The 19982-nt window shown below is 36.6% G+C and overlaps 1 protein-coding gene across 18 annotated transcripts in view; it reads left to right on the top strand.

The window, feature by feature from the left end:
- Window positions 1–19982, top strand: part of LOC141164440 (protocadherin gamma-C5-like) — a 533108-nt gene that overhangs the window by 251849 nt on the left and 261277 nt on the right. For 2 of the 18 annotated variants that reach the window (XM_073649681.1, XM_073649692.1), the window contains exon 1: window positions 14969–17581. The exons of the other annotated variants lie outside the window; for them this stretch is intronic. In XM_073649681.1, coding sequence (XP_073505782.1) covers window positions 15140–17581 — 2442 coding nt within the window. In that variant the 5' untranslated portion in view covers window positions 14969–15139. Of the gene's footprint in view, window positions 1–14968; window positions 17582–19982 lie in introns of those variants that run through there. 18 annotated transcript variants of the gene reach the window in all.

Here is a 19982-nt window from a genome sequence, read left to right on the forward strand (position 1 = left end):
CAGAGACACATAACACTTTCATTTATTTTCAGCTGTTTGAGAGCGATTTTTTGTGTGGCGAATTTATATTTTTATTGATATAATTCAGAGGCAAATAAGATGCTGTGATCACTTCTTATTACATTTTTTTTGAAGTTGCTAAGTCCAAAAAACCTGCAATTTAAATTTTTTTCTTTATATTTGCAATGGCTATGATATATTTAAATGTTAAAGTTGCTGCAGTTACAATCAGATGCCTTCTGTATAACACAGGTGACTTCTGCTAAGTAGGGTGTGGGTTCAGCTCCTGAGCCTGCTTCATACACACAGGCTTGACAAAGGACGTACTATAGTGTCCTATTTCAGGAAGTATTAATATTCAGCTGATTATATGTATTAGATATTTCGTTTTTTTTCTTTTCTAGTCTCTACTGATAAACAATTCAGTGTTGATAAACTGTTTGTTGTTGAACTATTATACAGAAGGTAAATCTGATTATAGTATTTTTCTGAAATAATTTCTGAATCATATTTTCTGGTATTTTTTTGCATGATTAGATTTTGCACAAAAAATAAGCATAAAAAGAGAGTTTTAAAGCTTTGACTGCTGTTTTGGATTCAGTAGTAAAATACTGTTCCTTTTTCTATGGCAGTAAATAACTTCTTAATTAAAAATCAATATTATACTGAATCAATTCAATTTTTATCAGGTGTATTACACAACTCCACACCACAGATGAAGTAATATTTATATTAGACACACTGTTCTCTATACCTTTGGTGTGCTACGCCTGTGCAATTTGTGTAGGCAACTGCTCATTGATTTGTTACATAGTTACACAGGTTGAATAAAGACCTTGGTCCATCAAGTTCAACCTTCCTCCACCAATTATATATTTTGTCACTAATATAACTGTAACCCACAATGTTATGTGTAGCGAGGAAATCATCCAGCCCTTTTTTGAAAGCTGTTATAGTGTCGGCCATCACTACCTCTTGTGGTCGGGCATTCCAGTCTGACTGCTCTGACTGTAAAGAACCCTCTCCTATTTAGCTGCTGAAATCATCTTTCTTCCACCCGTAATGAGTGCCCACTGGTCCTTATTATGGTCTTTGGAAGGAATAAGTCATGTGCTAGTCCTTTGTACTGACCACACATATATTTGTACATTTAAATGAGATCTCCTTTGAGGCGTCGTTTTTCTAAGCTAAACAAGTCCAACTTTTCAACCTCTCATCATATGAGAGTCCTCCATCCCTTGTAATAATTTAGTTAGCACCTTTGAACTGACTCTAACTTCTGAATATCCTTTTTAAAATGTGGAGCCCAAAACTGAATCCCATATTCTATATGTGGCCTCACCAGAGATTTATAAAGGGGTAACAGTACATTGGGATCGCAGGATTTTATCTTTCTTTTATACATCCTAAAATCTTGCTTGCTTTTGCGGCTGCTGCTTGACATTGAGTACTGCTGCTCAGCTTACTTGTAACCAGAATACCCAAGTCCTTCACCTGTTCTGTAGTCCCGAGTATACTCCCATTTAATGTATATGCAGCAAGAGGATTACTCCACCCTAGGTGCATTACTCTGTATTTATCTACATTAAACTTCATTTGCCAAGTGTTTGCCCATTCAAACATCTTATCCAGATTGTTTTGCAATATTTTAATGTCAAGGTAAGATTTTAATATCCTAAATTGTTTGGTTTTGCCAGCGAAGACAGACACTTTACTCTCAATCCCATCCCCAAGGTCATTATAAAAGAAGTTAAAAAGAATCGGTCCTAGCACAGATCCCTGCGGCCCCCACTGTTGACTATGTCCCATTTAGAGAACGTACCATTTATAACGACTCTTTGTTTCCTGTCATTTAGCCACTTCCTTACCCATCGGCATATAATTCCCCCCAGGTCCTTGCTTCTGTAGCTTCAGTATAAGGCTGTTATGTGGTACAGTATCATATGTCTTTACAAAGTTCAAATGTAATGAGCTGAAGCAGTATTACTCAAATATCGGAGTTATGCAACTGGAAATTCACAGTTTTGCAAGTTGATTGAGCTTGTCTTATAATATGTTTAGATTATTAGAAACATTTATCCTACATAATTCAGTTAAAGGGGTTATCTGCTGCTTGGACAACCCCTTCTCAATCATCATAGGTCCCCCAAGAAAAATAAAAACAGCACACCTCTGGTGATGGCATCATTCCAGTGGTGATGGTACTGACTCTCCCGCGGCTCACGTGATATTGTTATGTCACTTAATCCCTGTAGCTAATCAGCAGCTGCTAATGGGCCGCTTCATTCTCACTTCCTTCGAACAGAACTGGCATCCAGAGAAGATCAGAGAGCAGCAGCAGCTCTAACTTCTTCCAGGTGTTAGTTTCATCTGAAGGAAGTGAGAAGGAAGTGATCGCTGATTGGCTGCAGGGCTCGCATAACACTGATAGCCACTGGAGAGCAGGTGCCTACATTGCTGGAAAGAAGCCCGCACCATAGGTGAGTACATATATTATTAATTTACATAGGCAAACTATAGTGATTGAAAATGGGTCGTCTGGGTCATGGACAACCTCTTTAAGGACTGAGCTTTTCAATACTCTATGAGGATAATGATCAATTCTCACCAAATGTAAACTCGTTTACCTATCACTTAATCATCGTCTGCATCCCTTTTTATACTTTTTTATTTCATGACAGAAGATGGTATTTCTCTTACTGGCAGCGATGATATGTGGTACTTATAGTAACGTAGGCCATTTATGATGTTATCTAAAGTAATAGTCTAAATTTGGTAAATGAGGCGTTTATGATTAAAATTACAAAATGATAAAAAAAAATTGTATTGGATGCAGCGTAGAACTTTTTTTTAATTTGGATAATTTGTAAAAAACTTTCATCAGTAAAGAAACATGGAAGAGTCTTAGAAGCCTGACTATATGGAATAGGAAGGTTTGTTATGTGTTTTTCTGTATGCCTTTTGCATGTTTAGCTTTTGTTATATATTATTAAATACTACTTAGCTAGTTTGTTTTTTCTGCCATTCGCTGACATATATTGCACAAAAATTCTTTAAAATTGCACTCGTGGTTCATGAATTTTGAGTACATTTTTATTTTTTTGCGCAATCTTTTAAAGCAAAAAAAAGCATCTTTTTGCAAAATGTGACAAAAATTGCACAAACATTCCTGACATACATAAAATCACTCCACACATGGACTGGAGTATATTTGCGACAAATGTTGCAACTTATTGAAAAGTTGCAAATGATAAATCAGGTGAAAACATCTAGAGACTCAAAATCACACATCTAGAAAATAGACATAAAAATGCACAAATGGAAAGATGAATTTGGTGCAAATAAAAAAAGAAACAAATATTATACTATAACATTGACACAATTATGCATCTGGTATTGGAAAATGGTTCTTCAAAGATTTTTTTTTAATGGAAACAAAATACAAAAAGGTAAAAGGATTTTAGCAACATCGAATGACAGCGATCTGAAGATGTGGCGAAGACCAGGTGGCTGATGGTGAGAAGTAGAGGGGTCGGAGAGGTGTGCAATGAGGTGAGTATAGGGTTTTTTTGTTTTCTTACATAATCCATTTATTATGCTTTGGGGTTCAGATAGAACAGAGAGCATAATAACAGACATTAAATTTGGGGAGAATAACTTCTCCTTGAATCAAATTTTGCAGGAAAAAAAGGTGCAAACATGTGAATTCTAATTTTTCCTGATCTGCTCATTTCTACTTATAATTAAATATGAGTTCTTCAAGATATCATAGTCATTGAAGACATATTATTTTATCATTTTAGATTTTTAATGTGTGTAAAATTTACATGAATTCATGACATCGATCTGAAATGATTTCTTTACTGTATTATTTACCACAACCCTTTTAAAAGAGCTGCAACCTCTTATTAAATATTTTAAAATCTTAATAGATTCCTGATAATGATCATAGTAGTTATGTGCCACACAAGTAATGTATAACTATGTGTAACTTATCAGTGTTGCAACAGTCTGATAAGACAATTGCTAATATATAAAAAACTTACTGTTGAGGAATTATACTCTTGTGAACATATTCCCTATAGTTTTTCAAAAACTCAATTGTATTGCCTCTATGTCGTTACATATCTGTAACCTTTTAATTTTTATTCTAAATATATCTATGACTTATCAATATAGATTTTCATTATACGTAACAGATTTGGAGAGGCGAAGGGAAACAAAAGGTAGTAGGATTGTAAGGGATCTTTATATAAAATTTTAAATACATTTTTTTATAAATAATACCTAAAAAATATATACTATACTATAGCATATAAAACAAACAAGTTCATTTTTCTATTGTCAATCATTCAGGATTTCTGATATAGGGCTTTCTTTGATGCTTTTCTGACTATTAACCACTAGAGGGTAGACTTGTCATCCAGTATATTCCTTAGTCTATAGCAGAGAATGTGCTCATGTCAGCCCTGCGCTCTCCTCCCCCTGGCTCAGTGATTCACCCTCCCACCGTCTCTCACACAAAGAAGAGCTGCTGCTCTGATGAGAGCCGTGTGGATCTGTATTTTCTTCAGATGGATTATCTTTTTGGGAATATGGACACATAAATTCATGTCCCTCATGCAGCTTGGATTACACAGGATCTACATGACATCAAATATCAAGACAATCACATAAGATATGGACATCAGAGGCTTTTGTCTGTGCTGGAAATGGCAAGTAGTCTGCTCCTTTCTCCTTTATAGCTGGGGCTGGGTCTCTGGGCAGCTTCATTATTCTATTGTTGAGGAGTCTGAGCCGGGGACATTGGTAGGAAATTTAGCTCAGGATCTGGGGATAAAACGTGCAGAGATCTCTCAGCGCAGGATACATCTGAGATCTGAGAAATACCAAAGATATTTCAGTGTAAATCAGGCAAATGGAGGGCTGGTTGTGAAGGACAGGATTGATAGGGAGAGCCTGTGTGGATCTAGTCCCAGCTGTTTACTGCAGATAGAGGTTGTGGCTGAGGATCCTGTGGAGCTTTTTACTCTAGAAATAGAGATTCTGGATATTAATGATAATTCTCCCACATTCTCATCTAAAGATCGCATTATTGAGATTACAGAAGTGTTCACAAGTCCTGGTGCTTGGTTTGCAGTAGAGATTGCAGAGGATTTAGATGTTGGTTTGAATGGTGTCAGTCAATATACACTGAATACAAATCCTTATTTCTCATTGTCTGTGAAGAATCGTAAGGATGGAACGCTCATCCCTCAGCTGATACTAGAAAAGGTTTTAGATAGAGAAGAAAAGCAAGAACATAACCTCATTCTCACAGCTATTGATGGAGGAGAACCGGCCAGATCAGGGACCTGCAGAATAGCAATCATTGTATTGGATATTAATGATAATCTTCCTGCTTTTGCTCAGTCCGTTTATAAAATCAGCATAAGGGAAAATCTTCCTTTAAAATCTATAATATTTATTTTAAATGCCACTGATCATGATGATGGAATAAATGGGGAAATTGAATATTCCTTTAATGATCACACATCTAAATTTGCAAGAAAATTGTTTACATTAAATGAAAGAAGTGGAGAGATATATATGAGTGGAGTTGTAGATTTTGAAGAACAAAGCTTTTATGAACTATCTATTAAGGCCGTAGACAAAGGACTTCCAAAATTAGAAGGAAACTGCATAATCCAAGTTGAGATAGAGGATGTAAATGACAATTCCCCAGAAATTACAGTTACTACTGTTGCAAATTATATTCCAGAAAATACATTGCCTGGGGATGTTATAGGATTTATTAATGTAATAGACAAGGATTCTGGGAAAAATGGAGAAATTAAACTGGACTTATCACCACATGTGCCTTTTAAAATAAAACATATAAGAAATCGCTATGTATTGGTCACAGATGGGAATCTGAATAGAGAGGAAACCCCCCAATACATTATAGAGCTGACAGCCTCTGATTTAGGGTCTCCTCCTCTATACAGTAAAACAAGGGTCACCCTCGGGGTGTCAGATATTAATGATAATGCTCCAGTGTTCACACAGTCTACTTATAATGCTTTTATTAAGGAGAACAGTGACCCCGGGACTCTTCTATGTACAGTATCTGCTACTGACCTAGATGAGGGGGTTAATTCTGATCTGGTTTACTCCATACTTGAGAGTCAGATTGATGGCTCCTCTGTCTCCTCCTTTGTGTACATTCATTCTAATGATGGGAATATATATGCTCAGCGATCCTTTGACTTTGAGCAGATCCAGGTATTACAAATCACCCTAAAGGTAGAAGACTCAGGATCTCCACAGTTATCTTCCACTGTCCCCGTCTTTATCTTCATTCTGGATACAAATGACAATTCCCCCTCTCTGCTGTATCCAGAGCACTCTGAGGACCTCATTGTCCAAGTGAGAATTCCCAAGTCTACAAGTGCTGGATATCTGGTGACTAAACTGTCTGCAGTGGATCTGGACTCTGGTCACAATGCCTGGTTGGTGTTTACTCTCATTGACCCCATCAATTATTCATCATTTCAAGTGTCTAAACTCACAGGAGAGGTGAGAACTGTAAGAGGATTACAGGAGCCCGAGAACATGGAGCAACAACTTGTCATTTCTATCAGTGATCAGGGGACTCCTCCATTATCCACCACAGTGACTGTACTTGTCAGTATAGAGGATGAGGTTATAGTGGAAAGACCAAAATCTGGAGACTTCCTGACCAATTCCAAACCCCCATCAGATATGACTCTGTATCTAATCGTCTCCCTAGTGGCCATCAGCTTAGTGTCACTTGTCACCTTCATGATATTATTGGTGAAATGTCTGAGGAAGGACAGTTATGATTACAGCAGTAGTTGCTGTATTCTTGGTGGATCCCAATCCAAATCCTACACAGATCAGTATCAGCCGGCTCTGTACCTGAACACAGACGGGACCTTAAAATACATGGAGGTCAGGATGGTACCTCCCGGATCCCAGGGGCATAGTTACCAAACTAATTTACCCCCAGCCCTGGAGCAACAAGATTTTAGTATTGTGCAGCCTCTAAATTATCCTCAGTTAAAGGATATATATCAAGAAGCCTCATCTGAAGGGAATTCATCGAATGATCCAAATAATGTAAGTTATTTTGTTATAGCATTTTTTGAATGTTTCCTTAATTCATTGCCAAAGCACAATATATGATTTTTAAATTCTTAACCAGTGCACTGTACAAGAAGTGTAGCATGCCTCATGGTAGTTGCTCCTTGAGTAGAGTAGTTTTTTACTGAAAAGTTCAGTAGCAGTATCTAGTCTACACAAATTATGCAGTCACACCAAGTTATAAATTTGCTTCTTCTCTGTATATGAACTGACATTTATTTTTAATAATAATAATAATAATAATAATCTTTATTTTTATATAGTGCTAATATATTCCACAGTGCTTTACATACATTATCATTGCTGTCCCCATTGAGGCTCACAATCTAAACTCCCTATCAGTATGTCTTTGGAGTGTAGGAGGAAACCGGAGAACCCAGAGGAAACCCACTCAAACAAGGGGTCAACATACAAACTCCTTGCAGATGTTGTCCTTGGTCGGATAAATACTGCCTTTACTATTAATTGATAATATTGGTATAGTAACTTGTCATTGTTAAAAAAAATTACTAGCGCTTTGTTCCCACATAACTTTAGCGTTAAATATGATATGTGTTCCCTTTCCCTAAAAGCTTGGCAATATCATATAATATCTTATAATTGCAAACTAATTATTTAATTGTTGGTGGTTTATAGATAGGCCTCGTTATGTATTTTGAATCTTAGTTTGTTGTTTCTGCATTGAAAACAGAATCTATCACAGAAGAAATCAAACTTGATCTAACATTCTTGCACACTTTGTTGACTCCATATCATCTTTCCAGGACTGTTACTAAGCGGCTCTTGTGGAGAATGAGTGGCAGTGAAGAGATTTAGATCAAGTATGCTTCCTTCAGTGATATTGCAACATCTTTTTATTTCAAAGAAATAAATATCTATTTTAGAACAGAGAGAGCGGTTCACATAATGGGCAATCATGAAGACAAGTAGAAAAGCAGTACTCACCATGTCCTTTATGGCTAAAAGTCCTTTATTTCAGACAGACCTGGACATCCGATACAGCGGTAATTATAAAAGCAGTCCACCCATCTCTCGTCCACCCATCTCTCCCCACATGTCTCCAGTGCTTTTATGATTACCGCTGCATCAGATGTCCAGGTCTGTCTGAAATAAAGAACTTTAGCCATAAAGGTCATTGTGAGTGCTGCTTTTCTACCTGTCTTTACGATTGCCCATTTGATATGTTAGAAATGGCACCACCAAGATTGTCCTGTTAAGTTACTGGTTCGGAGTGTCATAAAATAAGTACACTGGTGCCCAGAGAGACTTCTTAACTCTTTTGTGATGGTTCACATAATGGGTGCAATGATTGCTTTCTATGAATCAACATAGAGCTGTGAGACTGTACCGTGTGTCATTTATAATGGACACTTGCAAACATGTGTTACTATTGTCTTGCCTACCATGTTTTTTTTTCTAGTTTTTCTGAACTATATATTAACTAGTGTTTTTTTTTCTTAACTAAACTAATATTCTTAGATTGTTACAAGGGGAAAGTACGAGAAACGATTCCAAAATGTTAAAGCCCTTATGTGTTATTTGTATTGTCGTGCACATTGATTACATATATGGAAACACAGAGACGGCATAATATATTAATTTTTTCTTTTTCTTAAAGTAATCATTTTTAATTGATACTGAAGGAAACTACAAGAAATAACCCCATAATGTTAAACCTTTATTGAATTATTTTTATTATCATGCACATTTGGTAAATATATGGAGAAACAGGGTAATAGTATTTTGTAGGTTATTTTTATTTAGAAAATTCAAAAAATAGAAAATATATATATTTAAATTTAACCAGGAAAATATATGTTCTATTTTTCTTACATCCTGATATATAAGTGTAGCTAGAATCACAGAACACTCTAGTGTTGTCAACCATCCCACAAGAATCTGCGTCTGGTAATAATTGAAGCTGAAGTAATCACATATAGTTACTTTTCGAATTAGTTCTCTAATTATCCATTGACACACTGGAGGTTGTATGGCAAAAAAACCCTGAGCTATTGAAAGAGGTTCTCCAGAGATCTTTTAATAGAAACTAAAAGGAAAAATGAAAAATAATTCCAGTAAGATCTGTAATGTTCTCTCGTTCTTAATCATAGTCAAAAAGATAATATGCAAATTATAAATGGACAAAGTCGTTGTAACTGCCGACAAAGTTCTAAAGCCAAAAAGAAATAGTATACTAAAAAGAGTAACTTAACTGACTGATCTCATTTATAGAATAACTAACATTCCTATTTCATTGTCGCATTATATTTATTTTCTGCATTTCTCACTATTGGCCACTAGAGGGTAGACTTGTCATCCAGTAGATTCCTTAGTCTATAGCAGAGAATGTGCTCATGTCAGCCCTGCGCTCTCCTCCCCCTGGCTCAGTGATTCACCCTCCCATCGTCTTTCACACAAAGAAGAGCTGCAGCTCTGATGAGAGCCGTGTGGTTCTATATTTTCTCCGGATGGATTATATTTTTGGGAATATGGACAGATAAATTCATGATCCTCATGCAACTTGGATTACACAGGATCTACATGACATCAAATATCAAGACAATCACATTAGATATGGACATCAGAGGCTTTTGTCTGTGCTGGAAATGGCAAGTAGTCTGCTCCTTTCTCCTTTGTAGCTGGGGCTGGGTCTCTGGGCAGCTTCGTTATTCTATTGTTGAGGAGTCTGAACCGGTGACATTGGTAGGAAATGTAGCTCAGGATCTGGGGATAAAACGTGCAGAGATCTCTCAGCGCAGGATACATCTGAGATCTGAGAAATACCAAAGATATTTCAGTGCAAATCAGGCAAATGGAGGGCTGGTTGTGAAGGACAGGATTGATAGGGAGAGCCTGTGTGGATCTAGTCCCAGCTGTTTACTGCAGATAGAGGTTGTGGCTGAGGATCCTGTGGAGCTTTATACTCTAGAAATAGAGATTCTGGATATTAATGATAATTCTCCCACATTCTCATCTAAAGATCACACTATTGAGATCACTGAAGTGTTTACAGGTCCTGGTGCTCGGTTTGCGTTAGAGATTGCTGAGGATTTAGATGTCGGTGTGAATGGTGTCAGTCAGTATACACTGAATATAAATCCTTATTTCTCATTGTCTGTGAAGAATCGTAAGGATGGAACGCTCATCCCTCAGCTGATACTAGAAAAGGTTTTAGATAGAGAAGAAAAACAAGAACATAACCTCATTCTCACAGCTATTGATGGAGGAGAACCGGCCAGATCAGGGACCTGCAGAATAACAATCGTTGTATTGGATATTAATGATAATCTTCCTGCTTTTGATCAGTCAGTTTATAAAATCAGCATAAGGGAAAATCTGCCATTAAAATCTACAATATTTATTTTAAATGCCACTGATCATGATGATGGAATAAATGGGGAAATTGAATATTCATTTGATGATCACACATCTAAATTTGCAAGAAAATTGTTTACATTAAATGAAAGAAGTGGTGAGATATATATGAGTGGAGTTGTAGATTTTGAAGTACAAAGCTTTTATGAATTATCTATTAAGGCAGTAGACAAAGGACTTCCAAAATTAGTAGGAAACTGCATAGTTCAAGTGGAAGTAGAAGATGTAAATGACAATACCCCAGAAGTTACATTTACTTCTGTGGCTAATAATATTCTAGAAAATACATTGTCTGGGGATATAGTTGGATATATTAATGTAAGAGACCAGGATTCTGGGAAAAATGGAGAAATTAAACTATTCTTATCACCAAATGTGCCTTTTAAAATAAAACATATAAGAAATCGTTATGCATTGGTCACAGATGGGAATCTGGATAGAGAGGAAAACCCACAATACACCATAGAGCTGACAGCCTCTGATTTAGGGTCTCCTCCTCTATACAGTAAAATAAGTATCACCCTCGGGGTGTCAGATATTAATGATAATGCTCCAGTGTTCACACAGTCTACTTATAATGCTTTCATTAAGGAGAACAGTGACCCTGGGACTCTTCTATGTACAGTATCTGCTACTGACCTAGATGAGGGGGTTAATTCTGATCTGGTTTACTCCATAGTGGAGAGTCAGATTGACGGCTCCTCTGTCTCCTCCTTTGTGTACATTCATTCTAATGATGGGAATATATATGCTCAGCGATGCTTTGACTATGAGCAGATCCAGGTTTTACAAATCACCATAAAGGTAGAAGACTCAGGATCTCCACAGTTATCTTCCACTGCCCCCATCTTTATCTTTATTCTGGATACAAATGACAATCCCCCCTCTCTGCTGTATCCAGAGCACTCTGAGGACCTAATTGTCCAAGAGAGGATTCCCAAGTCTACAAGTGCTGGATATCTGGTGACTAAACTGTCCGCAGTGGATCTGGACTCTGGTCACAATGCCTGGTTGGTGTTTACTCTCATTGACCCCATCAATTATTCATCATTTCAAGTGTCTAAACTCACAGGAGAGGTGAGAACTGTAAGAGGATTACAGGAGACTGAGAACATGGAGCAACAACTTGTCATTTCTATTAGTGATCAGGGGACTCCTCCATTATCCACCACAGTGACTGTACTTGTCAGTATAGCGGATGAGGTTATAGTGGAAAGACCGAAATCTGGAGACTTCCTGACCAATTCCAAACCCCCATCAGATATGACTCTGTATCTAATCGTCTCCCTAGTGGCCATCAGCTTAGTGTCACTTGTCACCTTCATGATATTATTGGTGAAATGTCTGAGGAAGGACAGTTATGATTACAGCAGTAGTTGCTGTATTCTTGGTGGATCCCAATCCAAATCCTACACAGATCAGTATCAGCCGGCTCTGTACCTGAACACAGACGGGACTTTAAAATACATGGAGGTCAGGATGGTTCCCCCAGGATCCCAGGGGCAGAGCTACCAAACTAATTTACCCCCAGCCCTGGAGCAACAAGATTTTAGTATTGTGCAGCCTCTAAATTATCCTCAAATAAAGGATATATATCAAGAAGCCTCATCTGAGGGGAATTCATCGAATGATCCAAATAATGTAAGTCCTAATAATATCACATTATTACATGTGAATCTTTTTAGATGCCCAAACAAAATTGAAGTGATTTCCTAAATTTAGTCATTCATTTTTATTTACTGGAATTTTAGTATAGTATTTTATTAACTTTTAATTGATCAAAACTTCCTCATATATAACTTTCAGGGCTAACACTTTAACAAAGAATACTTGTGACATATGTTTTTTACTAAGTGGTATGAGATTGTATTGAATTGATCTAATGAAAAATTGTATATCAATGCAGTTAAAGAAATGCTAAGGGTAAACATACTGTATATTTTATAGATATTTTCATACAGGTGATTAATGATTGTGATTCAGTAATAAAATACTGCAGACTTCAAGAGAAAATAATATGTATTAAATTTAGTTATTTTATTTTTATTACGTGTATCATACAACTCCATACTAAGAGAAAACTATTAAGCGTAATATGGATGTGCATGAAGACAAGTTCCGTATGACAATGGCATTGCTGAATATTTTTCCCTAAGCATTTAAATAGATCAATAATTACAATGCAGGCATGTATGTACTAATTGGTTCAGTTGACAACACTTCTACTAATTTAGACTGCAATTTTTAGATAAATGCTCTTGGAATTTACCGTACTACAGTAGATGTTCTGTAGATTTAATATAAGACTCTTAAAAATGAAAGTCTATATCTATTTTCTATGAGGATGATATTCAGTTCACATTGAGGTGTATTATTTTACACCTGCTTTTGGGGAATTTTGCTTGTTACTTTCCTTTTTGCAGATTTGGTATCAAGATCTCATTTTTCCATTAAGGACAGAGGTGATATGCGGCATCAAAATGAAAACCTAGACCATTAATAATTATAACAAAAGTAATAATCTTATATTGTTTTATGAGGAAATGATGGTAAATAAATTCATGATTGTAAAGTTGAGTTTTTTTTATAGACATTGAAAAATAAATTTTCTTAAATAGAGGAACAAGAACAAGTCACAGAAGCCTTTATGTAAAAAGTGGAAGTCTCAATATGTGTTTTTTTGTCTTTTGCATATTTATGTCTCTATGTTATATGGCTAAATAATACTATGTATTATTTAGCCATGAAGAGCTTTGTATTTTTCTTACGTCCTGACAAACCAATGAAGCTAAAATCAGATAGGTCTAGTATTACAAACCATTGCGAAGGAATCAGGACCTACCAATAATAGAAGATGAAATGATCACAGAAAGTTACTGACCCTATATGTTGTACAGGTGTAAGAACCATCTTCTTGAAATGTGCATTATATAGGTTCCATAGAGCTCTTGCACCATTAATTTAGTGGCTTGATATATCAATAGTGTATAAGCAAGTAAAAAAAAGGAGAATTCTCTTGTTTGTATGATTCTAAATACTAATCAGATGGACAAAGCAGAAGTGATGAATGGGCAAAGGGTCTAGAATTTATCCACTAAGATCATAGGAGACCAAGGAGTCATAGGGGTGAATTTATTAAGGTGTTTATGCCAGAATTCTGGTGTAAGTCACTTTAATTTGTTCACAATATTTTAGAATAACTCAAAAGTTTGCAACTTTTGGCATTTTCACATCAGTCTTGGCCAGCAATGGCTGTCAAATTCATGAAAAGTTACACCAGTTTCATGGCTTTCTTGAGAAATGCACTTCAGTCTCTGACCGAAGTACAACTCTGATGCCGGCGCAAGCCAGGTAATAAATGTGACTAATTCACTAAGTACCATGCACCTTTTAATGAATTAGGTGCATCATACTCCTAGTTATTCTGTATATTAAGACTGGTGTGCACAATGCCAGTCTTAATAAATAGGCCCTATAGTGTCTTGCTAGGTGAAGTAAAACAACAGACCTAACTTAGAGAGTATAAAAGGCAAATAAGTTCATGAAACAATGGTCATAGCAATGTAAGGGTTAACCATGGGGTTCAATAGCAGATTACTTAAAACTGCAATAGTAAAATAAAGTCTAGAATAATGGATTTTGTGTTCCTGAAAGATTTCATGTTCAGCCACCATCGATTATATTTTATATTTTTCATTTGTAAATATTTTATGTTATTTTATTAAATGTTCTTAAATGCTTTCTTTACCATGAATGTTTTCAGGATCCTACTTAACTAGTGTACAGTAGAATAGCTCTTACTAAATATCATGACAAGTCTTAAGCAATCACAGAAAAAAAAGAGTGTCTGATGATCATCATAAAAGTTGTGTATATAGTTAATTTTCAGCTACTCATACTGTATGTTCATTTTAATAGTTTGATATTAGTAATATGTAAATACACTTGAGATTAATACTGGTTGGACATTCTTAACAGCAACTGGTTTTATATTCTTATGCTCTGATTAGATCTTATTACATCTATCTGTTAATACATAACTATAACTTCTAATCAAATATGTAATATTTATTATAACTATATTCCTTGGGGAAAAGGGCTTAAAAAGTAAGGGACAGTTTTCTTCATACAAAATTATCAAATAAATATGTAATAGTAATACCTGAAAAATATTTATTAGTAATCAAATATTGTGTAATGTTGACAAGGCCATTTTTTTTTAATCAAAAAGGTCAAATGATTTTTATATTGATCAAATATATAAGATTCAAGTCTATTCTTCTGATACTTCAATTTTAATCTCGCCTTCATTGTGTTTGTTGCATTTTTCAATAACAGCCACTAGAGGGTAGACTTGTCATCCAGTAGATTCTTTAGTCTATAGCAGAGAATGTGCTCATGTCAGCCCTGCGCTCTCCTCCCCCTGGCTCAGTGATTCACCCTCCCACCGTCTCTCACACAAAGAAGAGCTACTGCTCTGATGAGAGCCGTGTGGATCTGTATTTTCTTCAGATGGATTATCTTTTTGGGAATATGGATAGATAAATTCATGATCCTCATGCAGCTTGGATTACACAGGATCCACATGACATCAAATATCAAGACAATCACATAAGATATGGACATCAGAGGCTTTTGTCAGTGCTGGAAATGGCAAGTAGTCTGCTCCTTTCTCCTTTATAGCTGGGGCTGGGTCTCTGGGCAGCTTCGTTATTCTATTGTTGAGGAGTCTGAGCCGGGGACATTGGTAGGAAATGTAGCTCAGGATCTGGGGATAAAACGTGCAGAGATCTCTCAGCGCAGGATACATCTGAGATCTGAGAAATACCAAAGATATTTCAGTGTAAATCAGGCAAATGGAGGGCTGGTTGTGAAGGACAGGATTGATAGGGAGAGTCTGTGTGGGTCTAGTCCCAGCTGTTTACTGCAGATAGAGGTTGTGGCTGAGAATCCTGTGGAGCTTTTTACTCTAGAAATAGAGATTCTGGATATTAATGATAATTCTCCCACATTCTCATCTAATCATCACCTTATTCAAATAACAGAATTAGTAGCAAGTCCTGGAGCTCGGTTTGCATTATTGATTGCAGCGGATTTAGATGTTGGTGTGAATGGTGTCAGTCAGTATACACTGAATACAAATCCTTATTTCTCATTGTCTGTGAAGAATCGTAAAGATGGAACGCTCATCCCTCAGCTGATACTAGAAAAGGTTTTAGATAGAGAAGAAAAACAAGAACATAACCTGATTCTCACAGCTATTGATGGAGGAGAACCGGCCAGATCAGGGACCTGCAGAATAACAATCGCTGTATTGGATATTAATGATAATCCTCCAGTCTTTAATCAGTCAGTTTATAAAATCAGCATTAGGGAAAATCTCCCACTGAAAACTGTGATATTAACATTAAATGCTACAGATCAGGATGAGGGAGCAAATGGGGAAATACAGTTTTCCTTTGATCATCACACATCTGAATCTGCTCAGGAAATATTTTCTCTAAATGAGCAAAATGGGGAGATTTATATTAAAGGACATGTGGATTTTGAAAAACAAAGCTTCTATGAATTATCTATTAAGGCAGAAGACAAAGGTTTTCCAAAATTAGAAGGGAACTGCATAGTTCATATAGAAGTGGAAGATGTTAATGATAATTCCCCAGAAATTGCATTTTCCACAATGGCTGTTAATATTCCAGAAAATGCTCCCATTGGATCAGTTATTGGATTTATTAATGTAAAAGATAAGGATTCTGGAAGGAATGGAGAGATAAAACTGAGTATATCACCAAATGTGCCTCTTAAAATAAGATCTAATCAGAATCGTTATGCATTAGTCACAGATGGGAATCTGGATAGAGAGGAAACCCCCCAATATATTATAGAGCTGACAGCCTCTGATTTAGGGTCTCCTCCTCTATACAGTAAAACAAGCGTCACCCTCGGGGTGTCAGATATTAATGATAATGCTCCAGTGTTCACACAGTCTACTTATAATGCTTTCATTAAGGAGAACAGTGACCCCGGGACTCTTCTATGTACAGTATCTGCTACTGACCTAGATGAGGGGGTTAATTCTGATCTGGTTTACTCCATAGTTGAGAGTCAGATTGACGGCTCCTCTGTCTCCTCCTTTGTGTACATTCATTCTAATGATGGGAATATATATGCTCAGCGATCCTTTGACTGTGAGCAGATTCAGGTTTTACAAATCACCATAAAGGTAGAAGACTCAGGATCTCCACAGTTATCTTCCACTGTCCCCATCTTTATCTTCATTCTTGACACAAATGACAATCCCCCCTCTCTGCTGTATCCAGAGCACTCTGAGGACCTCATTGTCCAAGAGAGGATTCCCAAGTCTACAAGTGCTGGATATCTGGTGACAAAACTGTCCGCAGTGGATCTGGACTCTGGTCACAATGCCTGGTTGGTGTTTACTCTCATTGACCCCATCAATTATTCCTCATTTCAAGTGTCTAAACTCACAGGAGAGGTGAGAACTGTAAGAGGATTACAGGAGACTGAGAACATGGAGCAACAACTTGTCATTTCTATCAGTGATCAGGGGACTCCACCATTATCCACCACAGTGACTGTACTTGTCAGTATAGCGGATGAGGTTATAGTGGAAAGACCAAAATCTGGAGACTTCCTGACCAATTCCAAACCCCCATCAGATATGACTCTGTATCTAATTGTCTCCCTGGTGGCCATTAGCTTAGTGTCACTAGTCACCTTCATGATATTATTGGTGAAATGTCTGAGGAAGGACAGTTATGATTACAGCAGTAGTTGCTGTATTCTTGGTGGATCCCAATCCAAATCCTACACAGATCAGTATCAGCCGGCTCTGTACCTGAACACAGACGGGACCTTAAAATACATGGAGGTCAGGATGATTCCTCCAGGATCCCAGGGGCAGAGTTACCAAACTAATTTACCCCCAGTCATGGATCATGAAGATTTCAATGTCATTAAACCGTTGGATTTTCCCAAATTACAGGATGTTAGTCAGGATGTCTCTGCTGATGGGAGTTGCTCAAATGAATCCAATAATGTAAGTGAAAGCTGTACTTACTATAATTACTGTATATGTAATTTGCATTGACAATTTGCATGGCATGAATGGAAAATCAGACAATTATTGAATAGCAGGGATTTTTTAAAGGATCATAATTTCTGATATTTTTGGTATAATTATAAAACAGAGAGATATAAGATTTTGGAAATGTACTAAAAATCATGTTACAAAGAGTAGTATTTGTCCAGTAAAAATTCTGTTACTATACTTTTAATATCTTCTTAGTAATGTTTTTTTTTTATTCATGGTCTATAAATTTGCTTTTGTATTACTATGAAAATAATTTTTTTTTAATTTAAAAAAATTATTTTACATCTAATAAGTAATTTATTTGAATTTAAATGTAACTTTTCCACTTTTGCCTCCCCTACCTGAGTTACTATTTGTTGTAGATCAGAAGTGCACAACCTAAGATTTGAGGGCCACATGCAGCTCTCATTGCCTTTCATTGTGGCCCTTAGACATGCCGACAGTGTTTGGAGGCTGCTCATATGTATTTTCCATGTGAATTGCTTCTTGAAAGAGTAAGCAGACTAGAATCCTAGTGCCACTGTCACGGCTTACAAGTTGAGGTGGAACCTCTAAGCCTCAGGTCCTGGTGGGCACACGGACTCTGGGTGTCAATGCAAAGAGCATGGAGGCATGTGGGCAGCACGTAATGGATCACCAGGAATACAGGATCTTCAGGGCGGTTGCCATTGAACCAGGAGAAATTAATGCAAGCACGAACACAAAACATATAAAGCACAAATAGTGGAGCAAAACTAAAATATGACTTCCGAATCTTAGAAACTCAATTCCAATCACAAATGTGTGTCAATGGCCTTTAAATAATGTCATTGATCCACACTGGGCAACTTGCAAAACCTAATAATAAATGATGCACTGGCGCTCTACACTTAATAAAAGGAAAGTTTAGTATAAAAACAATTTTTTATTTAAATTGGGTTACAAAATGTCGCAGTGACAAGTTAAAAAGAAAAATTGTAGAAATTAAAACTACAAAACCTGACGTGGAGAATGACAGAGGGCAGCGGACCCAGGGGAAGGAAGCATGAACTGGGATACCCGTGACAGGTGTGTAACAGCCACTAAATTAGGGATTAGAAGAATTTTATGCAGCACCATAGGGATAGATAACTATTAATAGTGGACTTTGTGTCCATATCTGTCACCATATCACACTCTAGGTAAGGAGTACATGAAGATAGGAAGTAGCCATACTTAGTGTTTCCATAATCATTGTAATTTATGGAAAAAGGGAAACACCCACCTGTGTCAGTGTCTCACATAAACTGCAAAGGATAAAGCTACATCCATGGTCTGATACTTTCTGGAATGTGAACAGGAGAGAAGAGGATCTTTTTCTTCCTGAGAGTTGCGAATAATAAACATGGAAACGACATCTATTAGATATTTATGCTTTGTTATGTGTGATGCTTAATTGTATTGTGACAGTATGGCCCTCAGTCCAAAAAAGGTTGTGTGCCCCTGGTGTAGACTTTCCGATTATTTGGATTGATCAGGTTGCTGATATATTCAACCCACGACAACTAGTTTCCTTGAAATCACTGTGTATCTTTCCTCAGAAGCAAAATCAATGACTAAATCAAGAGAGTTGTTTGCAGGGCCAAAAGACAGACTTTGTTATTTACAGACCTTGTTATCTAAACGTTATAATAGTATTTTAATGGCACTTACTATTTTTTGAGATTACTCCAGGCACCTCTATAATGTGTAAAATTTTACTATTCTTGTCTTAAAATGGGTTCTCTCAGTATCTACTGTTTTTATTTCAAGCTCCCTGTAGCCAAATATGTTCTGTATGTTACCCCAGCCGTGCCTTCAGGAACTTACTGGCTACATTCTTACTATTCTATCTGATGCCATCTTCCCATACCAGCATCTCACTCCCATTGCTGACTATATGACCACTGTAGACTACATTTCCTACAACCACCTGCTTCTTCTTGAGGCCATTTGCACTTTCCTGTGCGCATCTGACATTAGTTTCTCCTCAAATCTACTCTGTATTCTTCTATGGGTAACATGGGCAGAGCTGAGTGGAAGAGACATTGATATTGTAATACTTATTACTTTTATTTTTTTCATATTCTTGAATAGTTATATAAATAAATATAATTAAATTCTGTCCCCACCACGGTGTAGAGGTTTATAGTCCTCCACAAATAATTCTGTATGTGTTTTAGATGTATTTCCCTCATGTGTGCTTTCCCAGCTTTTTGTTAGCAACCAATCACAGCACAGCTTTCATTTCACGTGTGCTAGTTAAAAAATGTAAGCTGAGCTCTGATTGGTTGCTGTGGACAACAAAGACAGTTTCTCTTTCAGACAGTAAAAATAAAGGGCTTGTTGT

This window comes from Phyllobates terribilis, unplaced genomic scaffold (genome assembly GCF_046119375.1).
Source record: "Phyllobates terribilis strain yellow unplaced genomic scaffold, ASM4611937v1 Scaffold_10__3_contigs__length_209671492, whole genome shotgun sequence".
Taxonomy (NCBI): Eukaryota; Metazoa; Chordata; class Amphibia; order Anura; family Dendrobatidae; genus Phyllobates; species Phyllobates terribilis.